Consider the following 26,624-nt stretch of genomic DNA (forward strand, 5'->3'; position numbering starts at 1 on the left):
TTTTTTTAAACCATAGCTTTTTTTCTATCTCAGAAAATACAGGAATTTCTATAGCACAATTGGAAGATGATCGCTTTTTTATATTCTGATGTCTCTAAAATCTGAGTCTATCTTACAATTCATAAATGTGCTTTTCACTTTTTCTTAATAATACATAAAAAGACACTGTCTTACAATTCACAGTATTTAAGTTTCATGAAATCTACTACATAATCATGGAAGTGTTGCTTGAAACAGAGAAAAGTGGTAAAAAGCTATAAAGTAGATTCACATAAAACATGGCATGTCACTTGGTTTGTCTCATGATTTCAAAAGATCGTTATTGCTCCTGAAGACAGGAGAGGGCTGATGAAAATAGGAGCCAGCTTATTCCAGGATTTCTCACTTACAAGATCCTCCCCTTTGGCATCAAAATCGGGTTGAGGCAGAGGCTCGGGAACTGGAGACTCCTCTGGCAGCTGCAGACTGAGGCTACCGAAGTCCTTCTGACGGGCAGGGGTTCCTCCTCTACGCAGTGGGGTGTTAGCGGGCAAAGACTCATCAAACACTTCCGGGCTGAGCTCCTCTCCAAAAGTAACTCTCTTCCTCTTCCTCATATTTAGAAAAGTGGGCACTTTACAATTTTCTTGATCTTCTATAGAGAATACACAGGGATACTTTTTTTAAAAACATGGCGTATATATCTAAAGAGTGTACACTAAAATCTTTTAACATGATATATTATTAAGCTATTATTTGTTTGTTTGTTTTTTTTGGTACCAGGGATCGAACTCAGGACCTTGCGCTTGCAAGGCAGACAGTGGAATCACTGAGCTAAATCCCCAGCCCATTAAGCTATTATTTGTAAAATAAACATAGTTTGTAGAGCAAATTCAAACTGGAAATGAGAAGCAAATTTCCAGCTAAAAGATGGCATAGACTTCTCAAGTAAAATTCGGCATAAATATCTAAAACCTGTAACAGTTCCACAATTAAGTAAAAATGGATAAGGGGAAAGAGACCACATCTGTTGATGGCATGGTAAACATCTGATGGAGTTTTTTGGTGCTGGGACTAGAACCCAGGGGCTCACGCATGTTGGGCAAGTGCTCTACCACTGAGCTACACCCCAGACCATAGACCAGTGGCGGCAAACCTATGGCACATGTGCTGCAGTGGGCATGCAGAGCCTCTCTGTTGGCACCCGAGCCAAGTCGCCCCAGCATCGCCCCAGGAGCCAAGCACTGGATATTTAGGTTTAACTGCAGTGTTGGCACTTTGTGATAAATAAGTGGGTTTGGGGTCTCAATCTGGAGAAGGTTCACCATCACTGCCCGACACCAATACTGAGCTCTCCAAAGAGATTCTATCCCTCCCAATTATTCTTCATTTCCATGTAACTGCATAAGGATTAGCAGACCACTGAAAATCTGATATACCAGGTTTTATTAACAAGAAAATGCTATCCTCAGGCTTAAAGGTAAATATGAATTTCTTACCTGCTTTTTGTTCTTTGCAACAGTTTAAAAGATTTGAAGTTAAGCTTGGATGCATCCCATCATCACAGAGGTTGGTATGGTGTTCCTAAACAAAACAAACATCAGGAAATAATTCTATCTATACAGATATAAATACACAGTCATAGAAAGGGCAGTTCTGAATTGTTTCACCAAAGGGTAGATATTGTAGTACTACAGGTTATCTTTATTTTCATAATGGTTCTGGCTTAAAACATTATGATATTAGGCACAAATAAAAACTAAGTTTTCTAAATATTACTTTAGTAAACAGTATTTTCGGGCAAAATTAAAGAACAGAAATCTATAAGTGCGGGTTAAATTGACTGCATCTTTGATCTGGCAAATGAAGTGAAGGAAACTGGCAGTGGCTAGACTTACAGAGTACTACAGCTGCTGTCAGATGGGGTAGACCATTACAAGTGGCCTGAAGTATAAAAACTGCACTGAAAGGCCGGGGATTTAGCTCAGTGGTTCTGCCACCTGCCTCACAAGTGCAAGGTCCCGAGTTCGATCCTTAGCACCAAAAAAAAAAAAAATTACACTAAAACAAGAAAAGAAACCATACAGGTAAAAGATATAATAGGCTATTTTCTCTTTTGAATGTGGGAGGTACACCTTTGGTAAGTGTTTAAATTTCCTTTCTATAGTACCACATTCCTGAGGAAGAAACTGGAAAGAATGTAGCTTGTGTCCCTGTGTGTTTATCTAAGATTGCAGAGGTGAGCTGGAAAAGGAAGGGATATTCCAAACCCTGCAGACAGGGCTTGCACACACAGAGCCCCTGACACTCAGCAGAGGACAGCAGGCCAGGGCAGCGGGTTACAGGGCCCCCCCAACCCACCTACTTGTCCAGTCTCATCTGCAAGTCCTGCTCAGGCCTTGTTCTCAAGAGCCACTCTCCCTTCCTCCACTACAACCACCCCAGTAACAGCACCTGCTCTAAGAACAGCCTGCTCCACGCAATCCTCCATCTGCTCTTTCCCAAGTTGGTTCTTTGTCCTCACCAGGAAAACACATGTACTAATATGTACTGGGAAAGACGTTAACTTATACAATAGTTCATGGTTGCTTTTCGATTTCTTTTTAATTAAAACCACCACAAAAATTAGTAAAGAACTTTAATTTTGTTAGCCAATTTTGGCCAGCTTAGTAAACAAGATCATCAATTGTAAACAAACCCTTCAGTTCTAGCTCCTAGACTTGATGTTTGCTGTGTCATACTGTTACTATTTGTAAAAAATAAGAGCTATTAAAATGTTGAGTCTCTTTTTAAAAGGGATAAAATATGAGTAAGTACTGCTATTTACAGTAAAAATTCCAATCACTTTCTCAGTTAAAACATTTAAGGTTTTTTTTGTTTGTTTGTTTTTGTGTTTTTTGGGGGTTTTTTGGTACTGGGGATTGAACTCAGGTCCGTGCGCTTGCACAGCAGGCAACGAAACCACGAGCTAAATCCCCGGCCCCTTAAAACATTTAAAATAGCAACTGATCATCAACTGTCCATGCAGGTAGAAGGTAACTGACTTCAGTTTGGCCTGGCAGACAGCTTTGTATACACAGTTGCATGTTCAAACACTATGGTTTAAAAATAAGATTTGTATTTCTGACATGCCACAAGCTGGTGCTAATGTCATACTATTATGCTACTTAATGCTCAAATGGTTCTATAAGATATTCATTAATATTATCCTTGGGCCGGGGATTTAGCTCAGTGGTTTTGCTGCCTGCTAAGCAAGGACAAGGACCCAAGTTCGATCCCTGGTACCAAAAAAAAAAAAAAAATTATCCTTTTACACAGAAGGAAACCAGGGCACAAAAAAGTTAATTTGCCCAGCTATTAAATTTCTAAGACTAGAAACCAGGCACTCTGCTCCAATTTCTCTGCTGCAGCCTTCAAGAGCTCAGTCTGTGGTGGAACTGAACCGCCTTGCTGGGGTGCACTGAACAAACTGCAAACCTAAAGGCATGCCCAAAGGGCCAATACCTGTTTTGGAGAACTGCTGCTGCATATATGTCAAAATGACAGACAGAAACCACTCAATAAATGCCACCTGCTTTCCATTACCTTCCTCTTTCCTCCTATCAGTTTAGCTGACAGAAAAAAGCTTGGTTGTAAGAAGCAGTAAGACCAAATATTTTGGATGGACAGATACGTAACAGACTGACACATTACTATGAGTAATTATTATCACTACACAGTCACATTAAATTACTGAAATACAATTCTGTCAATGCAATGGATCAGTACAATTAAGATGACAAGCCTCTTAAATGACTTACATTAAATTCTGCATACTATATACCACACTTTAAAAAAAAGAACAAGAAAGAAATTTCACACAGTGCTATAAATGAGAAAAGTTAAGTAGAGGAAAAAATATAGAGTAAGACATTTCCCTTTATGCCATATGATATATATGCTATTTCAGAGGTACTGCTTTGAAGAAAAATAAAGTTTGATTCAGTGGTTTTAGGTAATGTAACTCTTCTCTCACCTGTAAGCTGTCTAGAGATGGCTTCACACAAGGTTTCTTCAATACGGAGCGGAGGACAAAGGTCTCAGTGGGTGAAACTTCCCTCCTGCATACAGGAGGAGGTGGTGATCTGCCCTCAGGGACCGAGGTCCCGCTTACCTCTGTGGGCGGCGTGGCGAGTGGAACAGCATCGCCGGACCCTGTGCCCGCCACACAATCTGCAACCTCGAGTCCTGCAAGAGAACATCCTAGCGTGAGGCTGAAGACATCCAAATGCATTCGTTCTGGACCAAAAATACTTGCTATATTTGCAAAGATAATAGCAATTGAACCCTAATCCATGCTGCCCAGGGAGTAACACCTGGGATCTCGCTTGGAATACAAAGAGATGCCAGAGAAATGGGCTTCACCATGATCTTTAATTCAAATCTGACTACTTAGGGTAAATGTAAGGAAGAAATTTTGACTTCCACAGAAATCTAGGTCAAAGGCTGGAAGTATGAATGAGCTATACTGTTAGTCTGCCCTCATGATATGTATGAGTTATACCCCAAAACTTAACAGAAGCCCAAGAGTGAGCACTGAGGGATTTTGCCACTGAAGTGCAATATGCAAAGGTGGTGGGAATGAGAGAGGGGGATGATGGGAAAGATGATCAAATCAGACCAGAGCTGACCTGCCAGACCCAAGGGTTCTGCATCAGCAATGCAGGGGACCCAGTCAAATCACAATTCTATGCCCGTGAATTCTGACCCTAAAAATACTGTGAGAGATACTTACCCTAAAAACTACTGTTTGTAAGAGATAAATTGTTAAGTATCTAAAATTTTCAAAGCAGCAAAGGAAGAAGTGTGGGAAACATGACGGGCAAGAGGAGGTGTGAGAGTGTGAAGTGACAAATGAATGGCAGGGCCAAGGGCGGTGCTGAGCCCTGTGAGGGAGGATGGTGAGGACTGCAGGCCTTGCTCCAGCAGGCGCAGAGGTGGCAGAGATGGCTGCACTGGGCCTCTGGCCGGATGGGTGAAGGGGAGGAAGAGGGGGCAGCCAGGGAGCGATGGGAGGTATCATGGCGGCCTCCTTCCTAAGTTCCTCCTCAGAAGGGCTTTCTGCCCCACTGCAAAGATCCTTTGACCCTTCCTGAAGGCTTTAAGATATAGTAACCTCTGGGGACACCAATAACCAGACAGCTTAAAACACAGCAGCCTGGCTGGGGATTTAGCTCAGTGGTTCCGCCACCTGCCTTGCAAGCACAAGGTCTAGAGTTCGATCCCCGGTACCAAAGGAAAAAAAAAAACCACAGGAGCCTGCAGTAGGCTCTGTTAATCAAGGACCCCTCACCCACGGCAGACCCATTCCTCCCTGCTGTATCTTTTGACAGGCAGGGCTTAGTGGGAGGCTCGAATGGGATTTTCACCACTCCCAGGCAAAGCCACAGGAGAACAGGGCAAAGATGATTCAGAAGAAGGAGAGAGTGGCCCACTTCTCCATGGTGACAGACTCTGCACCCTCTCCGTGCAGGCAGGCAGCCAGCCATGTATATGTTAGGATCAAAAGTTAAAGGCAGAGCAGACGCTTACTACAAAAGCAAAACAAAATACAACAAAAACACCTCAAGAAACACTTTTTCAGGCTGAAGGGAAGAAAATTCCAGAAGGAAACTTGAATCTCTGGGAAGGAGTGAAGGGAACCAGAAATAGTATACACTAGGTAAATATAAAAGACTATTTCTCCCCTTACTGAAGTTAAGAATGTAAGCTGTAATCTCAGAGCAATAAGTTAAAAAAGCTATGAGTCAAACCATATCAATAATTACTTGAAATTTTAATGGGCTAAGAGCTACAATCAAAAGGAAAAATACCAAAATGGATTTTAAAAAAGCAACATCCGGCCGGGGATTTAGCTCAGTGGTTCTGCCGCCTGCCTTGCAAGTGCAAGGACCTGAGTTCAATCCCTGGTACCAAAAAAAAAAAAAAAAAGCAACATCCTACTACATGTCTACAAAAGTTTTACTTTAAAAACATAGGCAGGATAAAGACAAACCTAACATCTGCTAAGCAACTTCGACTCAATGTAAGCATATGATTGGAGGAAAGGATGAGTAACTTCGCTATCCTCGTGAAGCCCTTCTGTACACTGAAAAATGAAAACAAGTAAAAGAATTATGTGTAGTGTTTCTCTAACGAAATATACTTGCTAATGTATTTGCAGCCCCTACTCTTTATATCATTTTCTATTGGCTTGGACATATCTCACCAGTTCTTACTGAGAGCAATGCAATAAAGAAACTATTGTTCACTTAACACTAATTCCAAGACGTGTGGCTGGACAAGAGCTCCTAAAAGGCAGGGAATCATTTTAGTTTTCTCCCATTTGAGTGTATTAGTGTGAAAATCTTAAATGTCCACATCACTGACAGAGGCAACCAGCACAGGTAACTGAGGAGAAATACAAACTTACCATTCGAAGCCTCTGTGACTGCTGGACAGGGAACCCATTCAGCTATACATCCAGACTGGCTTAAACGACATTCAGGTGATATCTTGGGGGAAAACATTTAAAGGGCATTATATTTCATTATTTATAGTATTATCAATACCTTTATGCAGATTTGACAGCTTTATGGATTAACTGGAAATCAGTGTTCAGTCACCTTCATAATCTAGCAAAAGCTGGGTGCTGGCACATGCTTATAATCCCAGCACTCAGGAGGCTAAGGTAGGAGGATCGCCACAAATTCAAGGGCACCTTATGCAACATAAGCTAGCAAACTCAAATATACAGGACTCTAAGAACGGAGTTTTCATCCCAAATGCATCCTCAGTGTCCCACAAAACGATTTTCAATCCCTTAGGAAAAGTTCAGGGAACACATTTTTGTTGCCTACTCAAGCCTAAAAGTCATGTCATCTGCTATCCTTTGAAGAGGAAATTCACTAAAGGGCTATATGATGATTAATCAAACACCAAAATATATCAGTAGCTAGGACAGGAAAGACATTTAATGGTTAGGATAGAAAACACATCCATTGTAATACAGAGATTATTTCTACATCATGGTGTAGGTCCAGTGAGTCACAGGTCTGATAAGAAACAATGACTACTGCTTTTGTTTGATGATGATCTCATATTAACTTGAACAAAGCAGACAGAGAGCGAGTTACAGGCAACTCTGGGACAGAGAAAACCCAAGCCCCAACCCCCTCTGTTGAGTATGGAACATGTACTATGCTACTCGTGTCCTGGATCTAAGTGGCAGAGAAGGTGGAGGACACAGTGCTCCCTGTACAGTGTCAGCTGGTGTCACCAGGAAAAGAAGACTGCATCAAACCACAACAAGGGCACCAAGCACGAAAAGTTAGTAAAATTCATGTTCCTTACTGCCTTTCGAGAATCCTGACTGGAAGCCACAGAACTCCCACTGCCACTTGAAAGACATCAGCAAGGAGACACTGCTAAGTAGCTCCTTGCTCCCCGGCAGGGGCGGCACCCAGAGGTGACACTCACTAACCCTGGAGGGCCTCCCACAGGTCACCCGGGCGGATGTTTAAGTAATCTCTTTGCACGCCTGGCTTCACCACCTGACAGAAAGCGGCTCCAGGCAGGAATAAGCCAAATTCACTGTCCAACTATCAACCATCAAGACCAGTGCTTTATGCAGAAGACCTCAGGCCTGAATCTTTTCATCAAGTCTTTTTCAGAAGACTGGGAGTCCAAAGCAGCCAATCTACAAAAAACTGTTCCTACTAAGTATGAAACCAACTGACAACAATAAAATTCACCCACATACACAGAGTCAACTTAAAACCGCTGCAACCACAGGGCAGAATACTTAGGAAAGGGCCTGGGGAGCCAGCCTTCAGTGCCTATGCAGAGGTTCAGAGCTCCGTTTCTCTGCGTAGGAAATAAACCATCACCTCAGGAGGAGCCAAGGAGGCGCCAGCAGCGCGCCTGGTATCCACACTGGACCTGGGTGTCTGCGGATCCACCCCTGAGCCCCCTGCGTGGCCAAGCCCGTCCTTGGAGCTGCTCTCTGAGGATATCTTCCTGCGTTTGGAGGAAGACTCTGCAGGAAATCCCGGCTGCCAACCTCCTCCTTGACCTTCCTTCTTGGCTGTATGCACAAAACAAAAATGAAATAATGTAATAAACACTTCCTTTCACAGGGTGTTGTTTAAAAAGTAATAAATTTAGGAAAATTTAGTTTGTGTGTTTAAGTTATTAATGAAAAATCTGTTACCCTTTTCTACTCAAAAAAGGAAACCTAACAGAAAAGCAAGAGAAATGATTAAGAAAAAGATAACAGTAAGTTTAATTATTAAAATTAAGGTTTTTCTGGCCTTCATATGTATAAAAACATATTAAAATACATTTGCGGGCTGGGGATTTAGCTCAGTGGTTTCACCACCTGCTGTGCAAGCGCAAGGACCCGAGTTTGATCCCCGGTACGAGAAATAAAATAAAATAAAATACATTTGCATTTCTAATGTGGTATCTTATTCTTTTTAAATTTACCACAAAACCCTGTATTTTGAATATTTTAAAGGATGTGGTTGTGTTCTAATACTGTTCTACTGTGGTTGTGAATGACTTGTGAAACAACGCAACTACAAAGTACCTCAGTCCTTGCTAGCTACAAAACGAAATTTAATATCTGCAAAATTATAATAATGATGTAAATAAAATTATTTTAAAAACACAGGTATAAGTTTAAATAATAGGTAAGTTACAAACTGCAAATACAAATTAGGACACCTCACTGGGTCCTGAGTCGGTTAGCTCCCTTGTGTTAACAGCGCACTCTAAGTAGGAGGTTTTGAGATGGACTTGAGGAGGGTTTAAGGAGTCCAAATGGAATCATTCGGAGCGTGAAGGAATATAAAGTACTAGAGGAACAGTCATAACCGATTATAGCAGGGCCAAGATTGTACTGAGTTCAGGTGTTTGGAGTACTTTGTAACTGAAAAAAAATTAGAAATGACTAATAAAAATATAAGCGAAAGGACTTATAAGTCCAAGAGTTATATTAAAAATACAACAGACTATTAAGCTATTAACAGTAATTCTGTAAAAATCAACATCTGTAAACTCAAATTTGCCACATTTATTCTAAAGCGGAAATGTTCTAATTAGCTCTGACTTTTTAAAACTTGTAACTGAATCGTAACCCTGTAGAAACGGAAGGCCTAGGAATGCCTGTTAACAGTTTTTTTCCCAAAAAAATGAAGAAATCCAGATTTTTGTGCAAAATGTGCCAATTTTTAAACATTAGTCTCCATTTAAAGATATAACTGTGCTCTGAAAAGACTGCATTTGCATCGTGGAATTAAACCTTTACTGTATCTTAGAAGCTTGTCTCTCTAAACACAGAAGTCAAAACTGAGTGAATTCCTTCTGCTCACCTAAGCCTGTCACCTCAGACCCTTCTGCCTCTGAGGTTTCTGGACAGGAAGCCATTTTCTCGCTTTCCTTGGAGTGAAAAGCTGACTGGAAAGCAGATATTCGCTCTCTTAAAGAATTAACATTTCGATACAATCCAGGGCTGCCCTGTTAAAGTACAAAAACAGAGGATGTCATAATTCAAACATAGTTTCTATATTCCAGGCCTGTAATTACTGAATCCAACACTAAATTCAGAAAGACTCTCTGAAGATCACAGGTAATGAATTAATGTAGCAGAGCCTCTTCTCCCTGGAATTACACACTTTCTACCTGAATATTTGGTGTGCTATAATCATCTTAGTTTCTCCTCTGCTCCTCCCACAATTTTTAGCAAAACCTGAGCAAAGAGGAAAAGCTGAGTGATACCAATAGATAGATGTGGAGCTATACATGGCTAATTTGGAAACTTCCAACCCCATGCATTGTGCTGAGAAGCCTGGAATAGTCAAAAATGCACCCAGGCACACATGCATCCCAGTTATTTGGCATAAAGAACTCTGGTTTCCGTTTTCCAACGGGCTTAAAGGGCTTTCTTTCTTTCATATCTTAGTATCCACTACCTGAGACAGCCTCAGCAAATCAAATTTGAAGGGAAAAAGTTCAGCACTAGAATGTTTGAGAGAAGCCATCCTGCAAGGTTACACGGAGGGCACAAAGAATACACGGAATCCCACGATGGGGCCGAGAAGAGGAGGCAGAGGGAATCTGCTTATTTGGAAATCTCACCACACCTTGCGCTGAAAGTACTACTGGAGTCACCTGCATGGCGCCTTTGTCACATGAAGTCTCGGCGCTCCTGCTTCAACCCAAACCTGTCTCCACGCACCCTCAGACCACACCTGCTCTCCACCCAAGCAGCCAAAACAAGACACAAGTTCCACGCTGGCTTCTCACACTACTGCAGGCTCTTCCTGGTGAGCTTTTCCTGATTCTCTGGGACCCAGAGGACACTTATTTCCTTAGGGTTGACAGCCAGTCATTCATTTAAAATAAAAAGTTAGATGGAATAAGCACAGACGCTTTCTGGGAACACAAGTGTGAGGCAAAGGTTAATAAAATTTTTATTAGCAGGGACAGAAGTGTATGATAAAGACAAGTAATATAAAATTTGACAGTTCTGTTTATATAAAAAATCAAGTACTGATTAAGTTCTCTATCAAGATTTTGTTACTTGAACTACTAACACATTTCTTTCTTTTTTTTTAACTAACATATTTCTCCTGATAGGGACCTTGTGGCAATTTTAAAATTCACACCAATGGGCAAAGGTAAAGTAAAACATTACCTTCTTTTAAGATAACGGATTTTTTAAAAAGCAGTGAAAAACATGAAGTCACAATTGCTGACGTTTGTATATCTGATTCTATTCCTAGTTACGTATGCTCAATACAGCAAAGTCTGTAACATAATTACAGAACATCTTAAACTCAAGTCTACCCGATGATGCAACTCTTTATGACACCGATGGCACTAGGATTCATAGAAGGCTGCGCCAGCTTCCATAGCAGCGGTGGAAAGGTTCTCTCGGAGCCACACCTATTACCTCGAGTGCGCTCTTGTGCAGAGGCTTTTTGAGGACCAGAGATAAGGAATTAGCGAAGCAGAGCCCCTTATATTTTGCGTACTCATAACTGAACATGGTTAGGGTGAGTGTAATATCCAAGGAACCTGGCATGCTTTGAAATGCTGCTTAAAGTAAACTGTAAGTTTCCCTGGTCAAAACTCCTTTTTCGTTATTTCCTGCTGGAGAAGAACAATGTTCATGTACAAGGAAATGAGACATCCAAAATGCACAGCTTTTTTGATGCCTTCATCTCATGAACTGTCTGTCAGCCAACACTGCGGCTGTGTCCCACAAACTTCTGGGGCTTGAGAACCAGCAGGGATTATATTCCAGAGATGGTCCGTGAACATACGAAGGTAGCTTCAGGTAAAAGAGAGGCTGTGCGACAGACCAAACTCTGCTGTGTGAGGCACTGAAGTGCCTGAGCGAGGGTCGAGACAGAACCACGTGAAGTAATACCTGAGTTTAAGGCATCACAATGAGAAGATGCTTTAAGAGAAGGTGTCTCGAGAAGAAGGCATTGTGTAAGAACCAGAACAGGGCAGAAGCCCTCGGTGGAAAATGTAAAGGGCAGAAAGAAGGCCAGTAGGCCACTGAGGAAGCAGACGAGAGATGAGGCTAGAGGTGGGTAGGGGTCAGGCCAGCAAGGGAGCCAGGCAGGCTTCAGGACAGGTCTGGGTTCACTTCAGGGCATGATAGACAACCAAGGGAGTTTTCTGCAGTGCAGTCACTGACCTGATTTATACTTTGAATATATCTCTTTGATCTGTGCAATGGTGGGCAGCTTAGGGAAAGAGGAGAGTGAGGAGACCAGGTAGGGGGAAGCAGTTGGTGGCCCTGGGGGAAATCACACTGGAGTTGTAGAACAGCAGCTGAGGCATGTGAGGAATTACAGACAGGCTCTGGAGACAGATGCAGCTGAGAGGCAGTGGTGAGCTGGATGTGGGACGTCTTGGCTGGGATCTGCTGGAGATGCTAATTAAACACCCGAGGGAGCTACTGAACAGGCAGCTGGGACCTAGGTCTGGAGCCCTGAGAAGCCACAGGCTGAAGACAGACATCCCAGAGGTGTCAGTCCATAGATGTTTAAACAAAGAGGAGGAAGCTAAGGAGAGCCCTGGGTACACCAGCACTTTTGAGAGGAAAACTGAAAAAGGTATAATTACTAAACAAAACAGAAGAAAATCAACTAGCATGGAATCCCATAATAAAACAAAGGAAGTGTCTCAAGGAGGCCAAACATCCAAAGCTGCTGTAAGGGCGGGCAAGATTAAACTTAGATCGGAGTTGTCAAAGTATAGGCCATTTGTCATCATGAGTCTTCTCAACACAGCAACAGAAACAAAAGCCCAAGTAGAGTGGCTGGCAGCAGCGGACAAGGTGGGCAGGAGGAGGAAATGGATCGAGTCAGCAGACAAGTTGTTCAGAGTTCTGTCATGAGGACGGCAGGAAAGGGACAGGAGCTGGGGGTCTGGGAAGTGACTCAAAGGAAAGAAGGGTAAGATGATGCAGAAGAAAAATCCAGCTCGGAATAACACACGTGGTCGTAACAATGTTGGAAAAAAGGGGGAAATGCGTGATAAAAGGCTTTCAGAAGAGGGCTAACTCTTCATCACCTACCGGAAGTCAATGGCTAATGCCTGACACAGAAAGGGTAGGAAGCACCCGAATACCTACATTATTAAGAGATACGAAGCAAATGCGAACAAGGTCAGCTACAAAAACTGAAAGCCTTGTGAACCGAGAAATAGGGGGGCAAACCAGTGACAAACTGCTTTTATAAAAACAAATTTCCCTGCAATGCTGATTCTTGAAACTATGTTTCAAACGAGTATGATACTTTTATTTATGTACATTTTTAAAAACTTAGAAGACCATTTTATATTGTTGGACCATGGAACCTAAACTGGGCGATGGATAAAAGAGGACACAGGGCGGGTGTGGAGCATGGGCTTGTGGTGAGAGCATGGCTGGAAGCGATCCTGCAAGATGAGCAAGAAATCCTCTAGCCAACTCACAATGAAAAACATACTCCGTCATAAAAAGCAAGCACCAGGAAGAATCAGCCATCAAAATATTGGTTGAATGATTTAATTACCACGACTCTTCAATACCGTAAATTAAAATACAACGGAGCTACGTCTTCAAAATGGAAATACATGGACCCAGATTTCTGCACCAAGATAAGCAATAGTGAAATGTGCTGGTGGGATAAATTTTATCAAAAACGCAGCCTCCCGCCGTGGAGTGCCGCTCACGGTTGGGCCCGACGCGGCGCTCCTCGGCTGCGGGCAGGAGGATGGCGCAACTCCCGCGTGTGTAACATCTGAAGAGATTTACTGGATGTGAAAAATAACTTTCCCAAACCACCTTGGTGTTGTGCTGTGTTTGCTGGGATGATGTTTGGGAGACTGAGTCTTCTGCAGCTGCTTTTCACTGGCATCGTGGGAATTGCTGGAGGAATATATATTTATCAACCAATATTTGAACAATATTTCAGAGGTCAGAAGACATTAAAAAAGAAGGTGGAATTAACAGAAGAATCAAAAGAGAAGTTAATGCTACATGGAGTTGAACTGTAATAACTGCATAAAGTTCGAGTGGACTTAACATTCACAATAAGGAACCTAGTAAAAATTTGGATATGTATTTTAAATATAAATAAATCATATATAATGATTAAAAAAAGTGCAGAGGCTCTAAAAGGCCTGAGGTAGTAAATTAAGAAAGGGAAAGAAAGGGGATCAAAGGAGGAGATCCAAAGGCAAATGGAAAAGGGAATGACCGAGGACGAGGAGGGAAGCCACGAAATGACATCTGTCCAACAACACTAGATGGCCACTAAACTAGGCCAGTGGAAGGACAGAGGACTCGGATGGGGGCAGGGAGGGGACACACCAAAAATCAAAAACCTGATACTTTTTGCTTTTTTGAATCAGCCTTGACACATACCTCAGGTACCCAGGAGCTTGAGATTTTCCTGCCTCAGCCTCCTGGGTGCAAGATCACAGATATGAGCCACTATGCCCAGAAAGAATGGACACTGTTAAAGCTGACTGTTCTATCAACTACGGCCATGAGATAATATGATAAGATTAGGCTAAAAAGAAAAAAAAGAGGTACTTGCTAACTAGTCGAAAAAGAAAAGTTGTGCAAAAAGCAAAGATAACCATAGCATACTACATAGAAGTTTGTGAAAAGTGTCTACATGGTTAAATAATGCATTCTAATCCCCAATTTAAACAAAATTATAACTGACTGTACTGAAAGGATGAAAAAGGGGGAAAGCATTGGATCAGGAAGGGAAGGGACATAAGGACATAAGGGAGAGGGAAATTGCCTTTTTCATAGAAGTAGTAACAGCAGCAGGTCTTGAACATACTGTGCACATTCCAGGAACTGCTACAGGCACATCCTATCTATTATTCATCTTTTATCAGTCTTATTTTACACAGAAGGAAACGGAGATAGAGAACTCAAGTTACTTGCCAGAAGTGTCAACTAATTAGTGACAAAGCCAAGAATCAAAACTAAGCAACGAAGCTCAACATTCCATGCTCCTAACTGCTACTCTTAGAAACTGAGGACTCCAGGGTACATATGCCAGTTACACCTATGGGTAATATTTCTATAGCCTTTGCAGGATTATGGATATTCTTTAACTTACAGAACAAAGTTCAACAAAGATTTCTTAAAAGTTAATTGTAACATTACATATGAAATCCTATCAACAAATGCCTCTTATTGTTAGGTTAAAATACATCAGCCCACCTTGCAGCATGAAGTTATCTTTTACTCATGTAAGAGTTTTTAACAGCAAGCAGTGATCATTTTGGCTCACTGTGTTGGGCAGGTCTTCCAAAGGTGGGCACATTCAAAATACTACTCATGAATTTCCCTACTGATCAGTTAATCAGGAAGTTGCCATGCTCATAGAGGGAGATACACGTTTTCTATCGTTCTAATTTCCTCTTGAAATGCCAGTGTTCACTGGTAAGCAATGTTTCCACTTTTGTGGCAGATTCACTGTTCATGCATGAGAAATGGTCAGCCACCCTCCCAAAGTCTAACCAACCATGATTTGTCAATTGGTTGTTCTTTTGATTAAAAATGATATTTCCCTGGGAGGAGGGGAGTGGCTAACTCGGCCACAGCTCAATCATACACATGGCGATTCTAGGAACATCCAGGATACTTCCATATGCCAAAGCGCTTGATGCCAACTGCTCATTTCCTCATATAATACACAGGAGTTGGGGTTTAGTAAAATTTTTAGTGCTTCAAGGACATTTAGTAAAAATGGTATTTCCTGCGAGTGACTATGAGGAGCTTGATGCCACTGCCTTGGCTCATAATTTTACTCACTGTTAGTTTTTGCATCATGAATGCAAACATCAACATGGTGGAAAAAAGGAAATAACATCTTAGGACAATCACAAAAATAGTTTTGACTTCAGGGACTGCTTGAAAGGGACAGATGGACCCCAGGTGTTCTTTTTGGTGCCTGACAAACATTAAGAACACTTATCTTGGGCTGGGGATTTAGCTCTATGGTTCCGCACCTGCCTCCCATGCGTAAGGACCCGAGTTCAATTTCCGGTACTAAAAAAAAAAAAGAGCGGATGGCTCCCAGCCCAAAGGAGACTCCCGGGTAGGCGTGCTGCGGCTCCCAGCCTGGAGGAGGCTTGCGGGTCAGTGTGCCACAGTTCCCAGCCCAGAGGAGGCTTCTGGGTAGGTGTGCCACAGCACCCAGCACAGAGGAGGTGAGCCACACGGGCGACAGCAGCATCCCTGTCCCCCTAATCCTCCGCCCATCGAAATGAGAAGACATGTAAACAAGCCTCAGAATCAGACTTCCAGATCACCTACAGCAAGCCCAAAGGGAAACGAGATGGAACAATCTGATACTCAACCATCTGGACTCTCTGAACTAGCAACAAAAAAGGATCTGGAAAAAATGAAATCAGAAATAATTTCTACAATAACAGCAGAGATTGTGCCCATAGTGCAAGACATAATTAATAAATCTAGAGAAGACACAGATAAAAAAACAGAGGAGCTAAGGAACATGACGGAATCCCAACATAGGAAACAAATCAAATCCATAAAACAGATGCAAACAGATTTCCAGGAGATTAAAAACTCCATTGAAAGTCTGCAGCACAATGAGCCAATGTGAAGACAGAATTTCAGATATAGAAGATAAGATTGCAATTAGTGACCAGGAAACGAAAAACTGCTTTAAAATTGTAAGGGACCACGAGAAATCAATCCAGCAGCTGCTAGACAATGCAAAGAAGAATAACATAAGACTGACTGGAGTCAATGAAGAAAGAGGAGAGAGTGCAGATGACATAAAAAAACTCTTCACAGAAGTGATGGCAGAAAACTTCCCAAGGAGGGGAAAAGAACTTGACATACAGATAAGCGAGGCATATAGGACTCCAAATAGCATTGATCAAAAAAAATCTACACGTAAGCATATAATGGTTAAGATTCCAGAAACGGAACAGAAGAACAAAAGTCTACAAGCAGTTAGAGAAAAGAAATAAATCACATACAAAGGAAAGCCCATCAGAATCACAGCAGACTTCTCAACGCAAATCCTCAGGGCAAGAAGAGCTTGGAGTGATGTATTTCAAGCACTAAAGGAAAACAACCTCCAACTCAGATTGATGTACCTTGCAAAACTATCTTTCAAAATTGATGGTGAAATAAGTTACTTTCATGACAAAGAACACCTTAGGAACTTCATGAATACCAAACCAGCACTCCAAAAAATTTTAGACAAAATCCTAGGAAAGGACAATGAGGATCACAACCCTAAGAAGGCCAGCAGAATGAATCCACCAGGCACCACAAGGAATTAAAAGCAAAGGGGGAGAATCCAACAAAAAGACAGTCATGACAATGGTAACTCAATACGTATCAGTTATAACCATCAATGTTAATGGTCTCAACTCACCAATCAAAAGAAACAGACTGGCAGAATGGGTCAAGAAGCAAGATCCAACAATATGCTGCATACAAGAAACACTTTAATTCAAAAAGAAACTCATAGACTGAAAGTTAAAGGGTGGAAAACAATACTCCATGCGACAGGAACATGAAATAAAACAGGAGTAGCTATCCTCTTTGCAGACCAAGTGGATTTCAAACCCACATTAAGAGAGACAAAGGACACTATATCCTTATAAAGGGAACAATCCAAGAGGAAGAGATGACAATCATAAATTTCTCTGCACCAAACACTAGTGCACCCAACTATACAAAACAAATACTAACGGATATGAAAAACCATATAAGCACTAATACAATAGTAGTGGGAGACCTCAATACCCCACTGTCACAAATAGATCAACTAGACAAAAAATAAGCAACGAGATACTAGAACTCAATCAAACTCTTGAACAAATGAACTTAAGAGATGTTTACAGTGTTTCACCCCACAAAATCAGAATACACATTCTTTTCAGCTGCACACAGGTCGTTCTCCATAATAGACCACATACTTGCTCATAGAACATGTTTAAGTAAGTGCAGAAGAACTGAAGTTATCCCCTGTATATTATCAGTCCATACTGCGATGAAATTGGAGATCAACAGCAAAAGAAACTGCAAGAATTTCATAAACACATGGAAATTGAACAACACACTTCTGAATAACCAATGGGTCACAGAGGAAATTAAAGAAGAAATCAGACAGTTCCTTCAGTTAAATGACAATGACAATACAACATTTCGGAATCTATGGGATACAATGAAAGCAGTCTTATGAGGGAAATTCATAGCAGTGAATACACATATTAGGAAAACAGAGCAAGCCCAATTAAACAACCTGATGCTGAACCTCAAGCTTCTAGAAAAAGAAGAGCAAGACAACCCCAAAGCCCATAGAAAGGAGGAAATTATAAAGATCAGAGCAGAAATCAATGCAATGGAGACTAAGAGAACAGTACAAAAAATCAAATGAAGCCAAGAGTTGGCTCTTCGAAAGAATCAACAAAATTGACAAACCCTTAGCCAACCTTATCAGAAAAAGGAAACAAAAGGCCCAAATCCATGCAATTAGGAATGAAAAGGGTGAAATTACAACAGACCCAGCAGAAATCCAGAGGATCATCAATACCTACTTCCAGAACCCATACACCAATAAGATGGACAACACAGAAGAAATGGACAGATTCCTAGATACACAGGAATTACCGAAGTTGAATGAAGAAGACCTAAAAATTCTAAACAACCCAATATCAATCAGTGAAATTGAAAATGTAATTAAAAACTTACCAACTAAGAAAATCTCGGGTCCTGATGGTTTCACCGCTACTGCCACTACTGTTTAAACTCTTCAATGAAATTGAAAGGGAAGCAATACTCCCAAATTCATTCCTGGAGGAAACCATCACCTTGATCCCCAAAGCAGAGAAAGACCCAACAGAATAAGAGAACTATAGGCCAATCTCACTAATGAACACAGATGCAAAAATCCTTACTAAGATACTGGCAAATAGAATGCAAAAGATCATCAAGAAGATCATACACCCTGACCAAGTGGGATTCATCCCAGGATGCAGGGATGGTTCAACATATGCAAATCAATCAATGTATACACTGTATCAATAGAGCCAAGGACAAAAACCATATGATCATCTCAATAGATGCAGAAAAAGCATTTGACAAAATCCAACATGCATTTATGATAAAAACCCTACAAAAAATTGGAATAGACGGTCTCTGCCTCAATCTGATAAAGGCCATCTATGAAAAACCAACAGCCAGTATCATACTAAATGGTCAAAAACTGAAATCCTTCACACTAAAATCAGGAACAAGACAAGGATGTCCATGATCACCACTCTTGTTCGATAGTTTTGGAAACATTAGGCACAGCAATTAGACAAGGGAAAGAAATAAAAGGAATAAAGATAGGAAATGAAGAAGTCAAATTGTCATTATTTGCAGATGACATGATACTCTATATAGAAGACCCACAGAACTCCACCAAAAGTCTTCTAGACTTAATAACCAAATTCAGTCAAGTAGCTGGATACAAGGTCAACACACAAAAATCAATAGCTTTCCTCTACATGAACAACAGAGTCACTGAGAGATAAATAGGGCAAACAATTCCTTTCACAATAGCATCCAAAAAACTGAAATACCTAAGAATCATCCCAACGAAAGAAATCAAAGACCTCTTCTCTGAAAACTATGGCACTCTGAAAAGAGAGATTGAAGATGATATCAGAAAATGGACAGACATCCCCTGCTCCTGGGTAGGAAGGATTAATAGAGTGAAAATGGCCATACTTCCAAAACTGCTATATAGATTTCATGCAATTCCAATTGAGATCCCAGCAGCATACTTCATAGACCTCGAGAAAAAAATCCAAAAATTCATTTGGAGCAAGAAGAGACCCAGAATAGCAAAAGCAATTCTAGGTAACAGAGACATGGCAGGGGGTATCACAATCCCCAACCTACAACTCTACTACAAAGCTACTGTGATAAAAACAGCATGGTACTGGCAATGAAACAGACTTGAGGACCAGTGGAACAGATTAGAAGATGCAGAAACAATGCTAGACACACTCAGCCATCTCATCTTCGATAAAGGAGCCAAACACCCTCACTGGAGGAAAGATAGCCTCTTTAATAAATGGTGCTGGAAAAATTGGGTTTCAACATGCCAAAGACTAAAACTAGACCTATATCTCTCACCATGCACTAAACTAAAATCGAAATGGATTAAAGATCTAAATATTAAAACAGAAACGTTGAACCAGGTGGAAAAAAGGTTAGGTAGAACTCTTCAAGATATTGGTGTAGGAAAAGACTTTATGAACAAAACCTCAATTGCCCGTGAACTAGTACAATCAATCAACAAGTGGGATCTCTTCTTATTAAAAAGCTTTTGCACAGCAAGAGAAACCACCAGCAGTGTGAAGAGACAATCCACAATGTGGGAAAAAATCTTCACCTGCTTTTCCTCAAACGTCTACTATCTAGAATCTATAAAGAACTTAAAAAAATCAGATCTCCCAAATTTAAAGACACAATCCAAAAATGGGCATCTGAAATGAACACACATTTCTCAGACAAAGAAGTAGAAATGGCAAATAAACATATGAAAAAATGTTCAACATCACTGGTCATTCAAGAGATGCAAATGAAAACAACTCTGAGATTCCACCTCACCCCAGAAAGAATGGCTGCTCTCATGAAATCAACCAATAACAAATGCTGGCAGGGCTGTGGGGAAAGAGGAACCCTGCTCCACTGCTGGTGGGAGTGTAGACTGGTGCCACCACTGTGGAAATCAGTATGGAGATACCTCAAAGAACTAAGACTGGAAGTCCCATTTGACCCAGTTATTCCCCTGCTGGGTATCTTCGCCAAAGAATTAAAAGAATCATACCACAGTGATACATGTGCATCCATGATCATAGCAGCACAGTTTGTAATAGCTAAAACTTGGAAACAGCCCAAATGCCCATCAACTGGAGAGTGGATCAAGAAAATGTGGTTTTTAAAATAAAATGGAGTACTACTCAGCCATCAAAAATGATAAATTAGAGACATTTATAGCTAAATGGATGCACATTGAGGCTATACTCTTAAGTGAAATAAATAGGACACACATGTGTAAATATTGAGGTTTCTCTAGTGTGAGAAACTGAAAGCGTAAATAAGGACTAAAAGGTATAATAGGTAATGTGAAATAAGAAGAAAAGGGGCAAAGGGAAAGGGGAAGTGGGAGGGGTAGGGGAAAGGAAAGAAGGGAATGAAATTAATATGAGAAAATGAAAAAAAGGAAACAAAGTCTTTGTAAATAGGGAGGGGTGGAGAGGTTGAAGGGAGGGCAGGGGAAGGGGGAAAAAATAAGAACCAAGAGAGTATATAAAGGTGCATATCTGCAGTGATGAATATCATTATACTGTACACCTAAAATGTACCAATAAAAGGTTATACAAAAAAAAAGTTATCTTATGTATCTATTATGCCTAAAAGTGAAAAATGAAGTGGCAATATAAAAGTTATTTTAAAATGGGGAGGCCATTACCAAAAATTGTGGTCCTTTAAGAAAAGTAACCTGGACACATGTCTTTCATAATAAGCCTTATCCTACTACTTTACTTTTTTATTTGTATTATTTTGATAAAAATTTGAAAAAATAGCTAACTATACAGAAGCCAAGTATCTGCTCCTTTTCACAACGTTGTCCCAAATACACCTGTCCTGGAAGACCTTTGCCCCTATACATCCACAAATATTGCCAAAAAACACTAAAAATAGATCCTACTAAAACAAAAACATTGGAGACCAGTACCTCAAGCTCATTTAGAAAAATAAACATGAACCGGAAAGTTTGCAACAGAAGAGAGAAAGCTCCAGAAAACCATTTCTATCCAAGGCCACCTCCTCTTCCCACAGCCATCCTGAATGGCACACCCAAGCTAGCTGCATATCCTCTGTACGATGTGGAAAATGTGTGCTCCCTCCTGGACCCCGAGCAGAAGGGCTACTCTGCAACTCAGGACAGAACAGGGCACAAAGTTTCCCTAGAATTCCCAGCTCAGAAGGAAAGCGTACCTGAAAGGGGGAGCCCAGGGCCAAGGGAGATTTCTCAGTGCTCTTTAAAGCCCGCTGCTGAGCCATGAAGCGAATCAGGTGGTTTGTTTCAGGAGAGCCCCTCGCACCGATGGCAGAGCGTCGCCTGGACTTTTTACGGTAGAATGATGACTTCCCTGGTAAGGAAACTCTTTTTATGAATTGGAACGAGACAAAGCAATCATCAGCAATCAGGTCCAGTGCCTGTGATGAGCCAGCCTGAGAGAAAACTCGCCCGACACATGCTAGAGAACGCTGCAGAGAATTACTGGCACCGGTATGCCTACATGGTCAGCTGGGTAGGGATCTCTGTTTATCCCAATTTAATCTAAGTTCTGAGAACTGTGCCTGGCACACACAAGGCATTCATTTAAAAGGTTGCGGAATGAATACACAAACACAATTTATTTACTGGTCTTCATTTTCGTTCTGTATTTCCTGCACACGGGGGAATACTTTCTCTTGATTAATTTCTCTTATCTGAATTAGTGTCATCCACGAGGATGGAAAGAGCTCCATGCAGGCACCTGTACACTAGTCCTTCCTTATCCATGACATCACTTTCCTCAGTTTCAGTTACCCACAGTCACTCCCATCCTGAAAATATCAAATGCGAAATTTCAAAATGAACAATTCAAAAGTTTAGGGGCTGCGGATTCAGCTCAGTGGTTTCGCCACCTGCTGTGCAAGCGCAAGGACCGGAATTCGCTCCCCGGTACGAAAAAAAAGTTTAAAACTACATGCTATTCTGAGTAACGTGATAAAATCTTATGCTCTTCAGTTCCATCCCACCCAGAACATGAATCCTTTCCCCAATGTATCCACACTGTATGTGCTACCAACCCATTAGTAGCCTGGGGGTACTTGAGTTAACATGCTTTACTTAATAATAGGCCCAAGCTCACGAGCAGAGATACTGGCAACTCACATATGCTTCCTTGAAGTGAAAAGATATTTAGAACGACAGAAAACACACTCACATAACTTTTATTACAGTATATTATTGCAATCATTCCAATCTGTTATTAATCTCATACTATTCGTAATTTATAAATTAACCTTGTCATTGGTAGGCATCTATGTGAGAAAACAGTATATACAGGACTACAGGACTAAGTACGATCCTCAATTCCAGAAATGTACTGGGGGGTCCTGGAACCCCAGTGGATGGGAGGTAAGAAGATACTGTACTGTTAGTTCTTCAAGATACTCTTTCCTCTGAGATACCTACTTGCTTTCAGTATACTACTCTAAATTCTGCCCATATGCCTAACAACACAGCGAATCCAGCTCTTTATGCATCTAAGAGTGATGTTTTAAATGCTGCTCTTTAATCCAATGCCATTCCCACATTTCTTTCCTCACTTAAGTCAGATTTTACAGGTGAATTTTATAACTATTGGTTACAGTTTAGCCCAAGTTTCTTTGTGATTTCTGAAGGCGGCACACCCAAATCTGTCCAGGTTATAAACTGCTCTCCAGCACACTACTCTTGCCGTATGTGGATACAAGATATAGGGCTATTCATATTGTACACCTTCTTCAATCCCGTGTGTCAAGTCAGAGTGATTCACACAGGCACTGTTTTCCAGGATGGGGGAAGAGCACAATTGCTTGACAACAGGATCACCCTGGGTGTCGTGGCCCCTGTTCCTCCCATGTGTGCCAGATGACCTCGCTTGTGCACTTAAGTCTCCCAAAGCAAGCAAGTCTTCGAAGTCATTAGTTTAGATATCGGTAGTAATGAGAGACAGCATAGAGGAGTAGAACTGAGTTAGTTATTCTGAAAACCGAAAAAGCAGCACCATAGAATGACAGCTTCTCTTACCTGAAGAGTTCTTCACAAAACTTTCAGGTGTAATTCCCAATTGCTCTACGGTTACTGTGGAAAAGTTCAAAGGTGATTTAAAAGTCTGTGGTGTGCAAAGCTTAGGAGTCACGTCTGCTGCATGCTTCTGAGGAGTCTCAAGTGTCCCAGTTCCCGAAATGAGAGAGGCGTTTTCTGAAATGGACGACAAGTTGCAGGGCCTAAGCATCATTACTGGACAAATACATAAACCTCAGATTTACCAAGGAGGAAGCAAACCACCACGTACCGGCTTCATGAAGGGAAGGCGCCTTGGTTTCAGGGGGTCCCCTGTCATTTGAACTGGTATCCATCTGAAAGATGAAGAGAAAAACGAAAACCAACCCCCTCACCAAAGCTAATGTGACTGGACAAAAACCAGAAACATTCAAGACCTAACTCTAGCACAACCCCGACCGGCATGGAATACGCGCAGACAGGACAGCTTGGAACTCAGAGAGAGAGAGAGAGGTGGGGGGAAGCTGCGGACCAGGATGACCCTATCAGAGCCCCAAGGATAGGCCAGGACTTTTCAATCTTTCCAGACATCTCGATCAGGTGTGTACTCCATTCCGGAGCACTACGTGAAGCTCCAGGCCCTGGCTCGGCAGGTCTGCAGGGTCCCGATCAGAGCGTTTCGCGTCTCTGCTAGCCGGGGCAGCCGCGGAGGCGGGGGAGTCCCACCCACACTCGGGACCCGGATCCGGCCCCGGGCCCCGCCCCGGCCCCGCGGCGGCCTACCTCTCACGCCCACCTCGGCCCTCCGCGCCGGAGTCCGCCGGAAGGGCTCCGCACAGACGAGACGCCCCGTCCGCGAGGCTGTCTGGGTCGCCCCGCAGCTCCAGCCCGCGGCGCCGGCTCCCACTCAGGCCTCAGCCGCCGCCCGCGCCGATTCAAACCGGGGCCCGCCCCGTGAGGCGCGTCCCAAATCGCTCCGCCGCCGGCCCGCACGTGTCAGCACGCACCACGAACTCCCTGGGGCGCTCCCTCGCTGTCTCGGGCGCAGGAGAGGCGCCCTGGCTCTGGGGGAAGCTACCGCGAGGTGCGAGCGACCCAGAGGGCGGAGGGACCGGCACTAACGCGCGTCCCGGGACTACTTTTTGTGAGAATCGTGCGGAGCACCCTACGGTTAGCCTCTTAGTTTCACCTCCCACGTTTCGATTGGGTGCCGCAAACTTCGAAAAGAATCATTGGGCCAATCCTGAAGGAACAATGGGCTGGCTCTTTTACTCAATCACCCAATCCCGACGGCAGCCGTTTCCTCAGTGGGTTGGGCTAGTGGGAGGGGTTAAAGAAGGGGGTGGTATTGAGTGGTGCAGGTGTTAGTATTTTACAGCGCTCCACCTCCTTCCTCAAGCCCCGCCTCCGTATACAGATAAGTGTTTCCTTGAACTGAGTGTGCGCCTGCTCAGTAACGCTTAGACCCTCCGTTTGGCCTTCGGTTCTGTTCTGATTGGCTGGTAACCCTTTCCGTCTTCAGCCTCTCTGCCCGCCCTCCACCCCGACAGGGGTTAGTCTGATCCCACCCAACGCTTGGCTCCGATTGGCTGAATTCTGGCCGCTGCCGCTTGTGGATTGGCGAAGCTGCGTGTCGGTCTCGGGGAGGTGGGGGAAGGGCCGGCCCGGGCCGGCTGCGGCGCCCAGGGGCGGGGTGGGGAGGAGACCGGCCGAGCCGGCTGTGGGGCTGAGCGTGAGTGGCGAGTCCCCGGAGCAGGAAGGTGGCGAGGGGAGGACAGCCCGAGTGGGTGGAGGGAGGGGGCGGGCGGGAGGAGAAGAAGGAGGGAGGGGGGCCAGGTGGGGGGGTGGCGGCTCCCTCGGGACCCGACGGGGGCAGCGCGATGCGGCGGGTGACCCTGTTCCTCAACGGCAGCCCCAAGAACGGCAAGGTAAGGCCGGCTCGGCGGCGACCCCGGGCCCCGGGTGCTCTTCGCGCCTCCCGTCTGGGCATGGCGCCGGGTTCCCCGCGTGCTGAGCAGCGGTCAGCCCGGGAGGGCGTCGGTGCTGACCAGGTGCGAGGCCCGCTGCGAGAGCGAGCTGCCCGGAGGGAGAGGGCAGCTCCCGCGCCGGTGCGGGAGGGGCGCGGGTCCGCGGCGGGCTTGGAACGGGACCTGGCTTGGTGTTCCCCTCCCTGTCCGCAAGGTACCCCAGTCGGGCCCCCAGCCCGCCGGCTCGCAAGACTTCTGCACGCGTTGCAGCGTTTCGACCCTTGCCGGCTCCGTTGGGACGGTGGCTCCGACCGACCACCGACCGGCCCCGAGTCGGCGGCGTCCCCGGCAGTGTTGGGCCTTAGTTGAGGGTGTGGTGCCGCATACTTTCCCCGGGCTGGAGGAATCCTGTTCCTCCTCAGTCTCTTGCCCCACCCGTGAAAGTTGCTGAGCTGCTTTGGAAAATTTCGACTGCTCCAGACAGACCCAGGCTGTGCGGCTAAATGGCACGCAGAAGTAACAGCCTCAGCAGTCGGAGGCACAAGTTAAGTTGGCCTCTGTCTGTTTCCTGCCACCTTACTTTCTGATCCCTGCACATTCTGGAAACTTACATTTTTAAATCGCAAAGCGCTCCAAGGGCGTAGAAAGTGCCTTTCCAAGTACTCTGCAGTTTTGAGTAAACATGCTCTGACAAATCTGAGCCACAGCGGGCTTTGTTGACTATAATTTTGTGTTCTGGTCTTAGACATTTAATACCCATGCAGAACCGGCGCTGGCACAAATTCACTGTGCTCCACAGAGTTCACATTTTCCCGATGATTAGCTTTTTCTGAACCTGTTTGGTAGTTAGCTAGTATGCATAACCTGAAATGTGTGTTGTTACAAGAAAGACTTAATACGTCCAAAGTTTAAAAATGGAGTATGCCCTCAACCGCCAACTTCTGACTGACCTTATCTAACATCTCAGCTGTGTTGCTGTTGGAAAGACAAAATGTTTAGACCTAGTCGTAAATATTTAGCTATGCTCTAAATCGCTAAATCCACTCCATTTTATTTAGATGTCTCTAAATCCATTATATTTTGTTATTGTCAAAGATGGACTGAGTTGGTCTTCTCTTGTATTTTTAAATTTATGTCTTTTTAAAAAGCTACCCTAGGGGCCAGGGATTTAGCTCATTGGTTTCGCCGCCTGCTGCACAGGCGCAGGGACCTGAGTTCGATCCCCGGTACCAAAAAAAAAAAAAAGCTATCCTAGACCTCTTCTCAT

General features: G+C 43.3%; 2 protein-coding genes and 1 pseudogene across 18 annotated transcripts in view; 2 read left to right on the forward strand and 1 right to left on the reverse strand.

Moving 5' to 3' along the window:
* Positions 1–24,608, reverse strand: part of Cdca2 (cell division cycle associated 2) — a 46,407-nt gene extending 21,799 nt beyond the window's left edge. The window contains exons 1-10 of one of the 6 annotated variants that reach the window (XM_087216794.1): positions 24,174–24,608; positions 23,683–23,746; positions 23,415–23,588; positions 21,569–21,723; positions 9,372–9,516; positions 7,887–8,083; positions 6,431–6,512; positions 4,133–4,206; positions 1,479–1,563; positions 390–634 (exon numbers count right to left, since the gene is read on the reverse strand). In XM_087216794.1, coding sequence (XP_087072920.1) covers positions 390–634; positions 1,479–1,563; positions 4,133–4,206; positions 6,431–6,512; positions 7,887–8,083; positions 9,372–9,516; positions 21,569–21,723; positions 23,415–23,588; positions 23,683–23,746 — 1,221 coding nt within the window. In that variant the 5' untranslated portion in view covers positions 24,174–24,608. Of the gene's footprint in view, positions 1–389; positions 635–1,478; positions 1,564–3,994; positions 4,207–6,430; positions 6,513–7,886; positions 8,084–9,371; positions 9,517–21,568; positions 21,724–23,414; positions 23,589–23,682; positions 23,747–23,922; positions 24,129–24,173 lie in introns of those variants that run through there. The other 5 variants (XM_004848364.3, XM_004848363.3, XM_004848362.3 and 2 more) reach the window with 5 other exon arrangements.
* On the forward strand, positions 13,218–13,663 carry LOC110350042 (protein PIGBOS1 pseudogene; annotated as a pseudogene).
* Positions 24,609–25,069: 461 nt separating the features above from the next.
* Positions 25,070–26,624, forward strand: part of Kctd9 (potassium channel tetramerization domain containing 9) — a 34,161-nt gene continuing 32,606 nt past the window's right edge. For 2 of the 12 annotated variants that reach the window (XM_013073463.3, XM_087216797.1), the window contains exon 1: positions 25,070–25,150. Coding sequence is in view for 2 of the 12 variants with exons in the window: in XM_004848361.4 (XP_004848418.1) it covers positions 25,271–25,318 (48 nt within the window). In the remaining 10 variants the exon portion in view is untranslated. Of the gene's footprint in view, positions 25,319–26,624 lie in introns of all 12 variants that reach the window. The other 10 variants (XM_087216802.1, XM_087216798.1, XM_087216801.1 and 7 more) reach the window with 8 other exon arrangements.

This window comes from Heterocephalus glaber, unplaced genomic scaffold (genome assembly GCF_053883595.1).
Source record: "Heterocephalus glaber isolate CG9 unplaced genomic scaffold, H.glaber_assembly_v1.0 deba00001460, whole genome shotgun sequence".
Lineage (NCBI taxonomy): Eukaryota > Metazoa > Chordata > Mammalia > Rodentia > Bathyergidae > Heterocephalus > Heterocephalus glaber.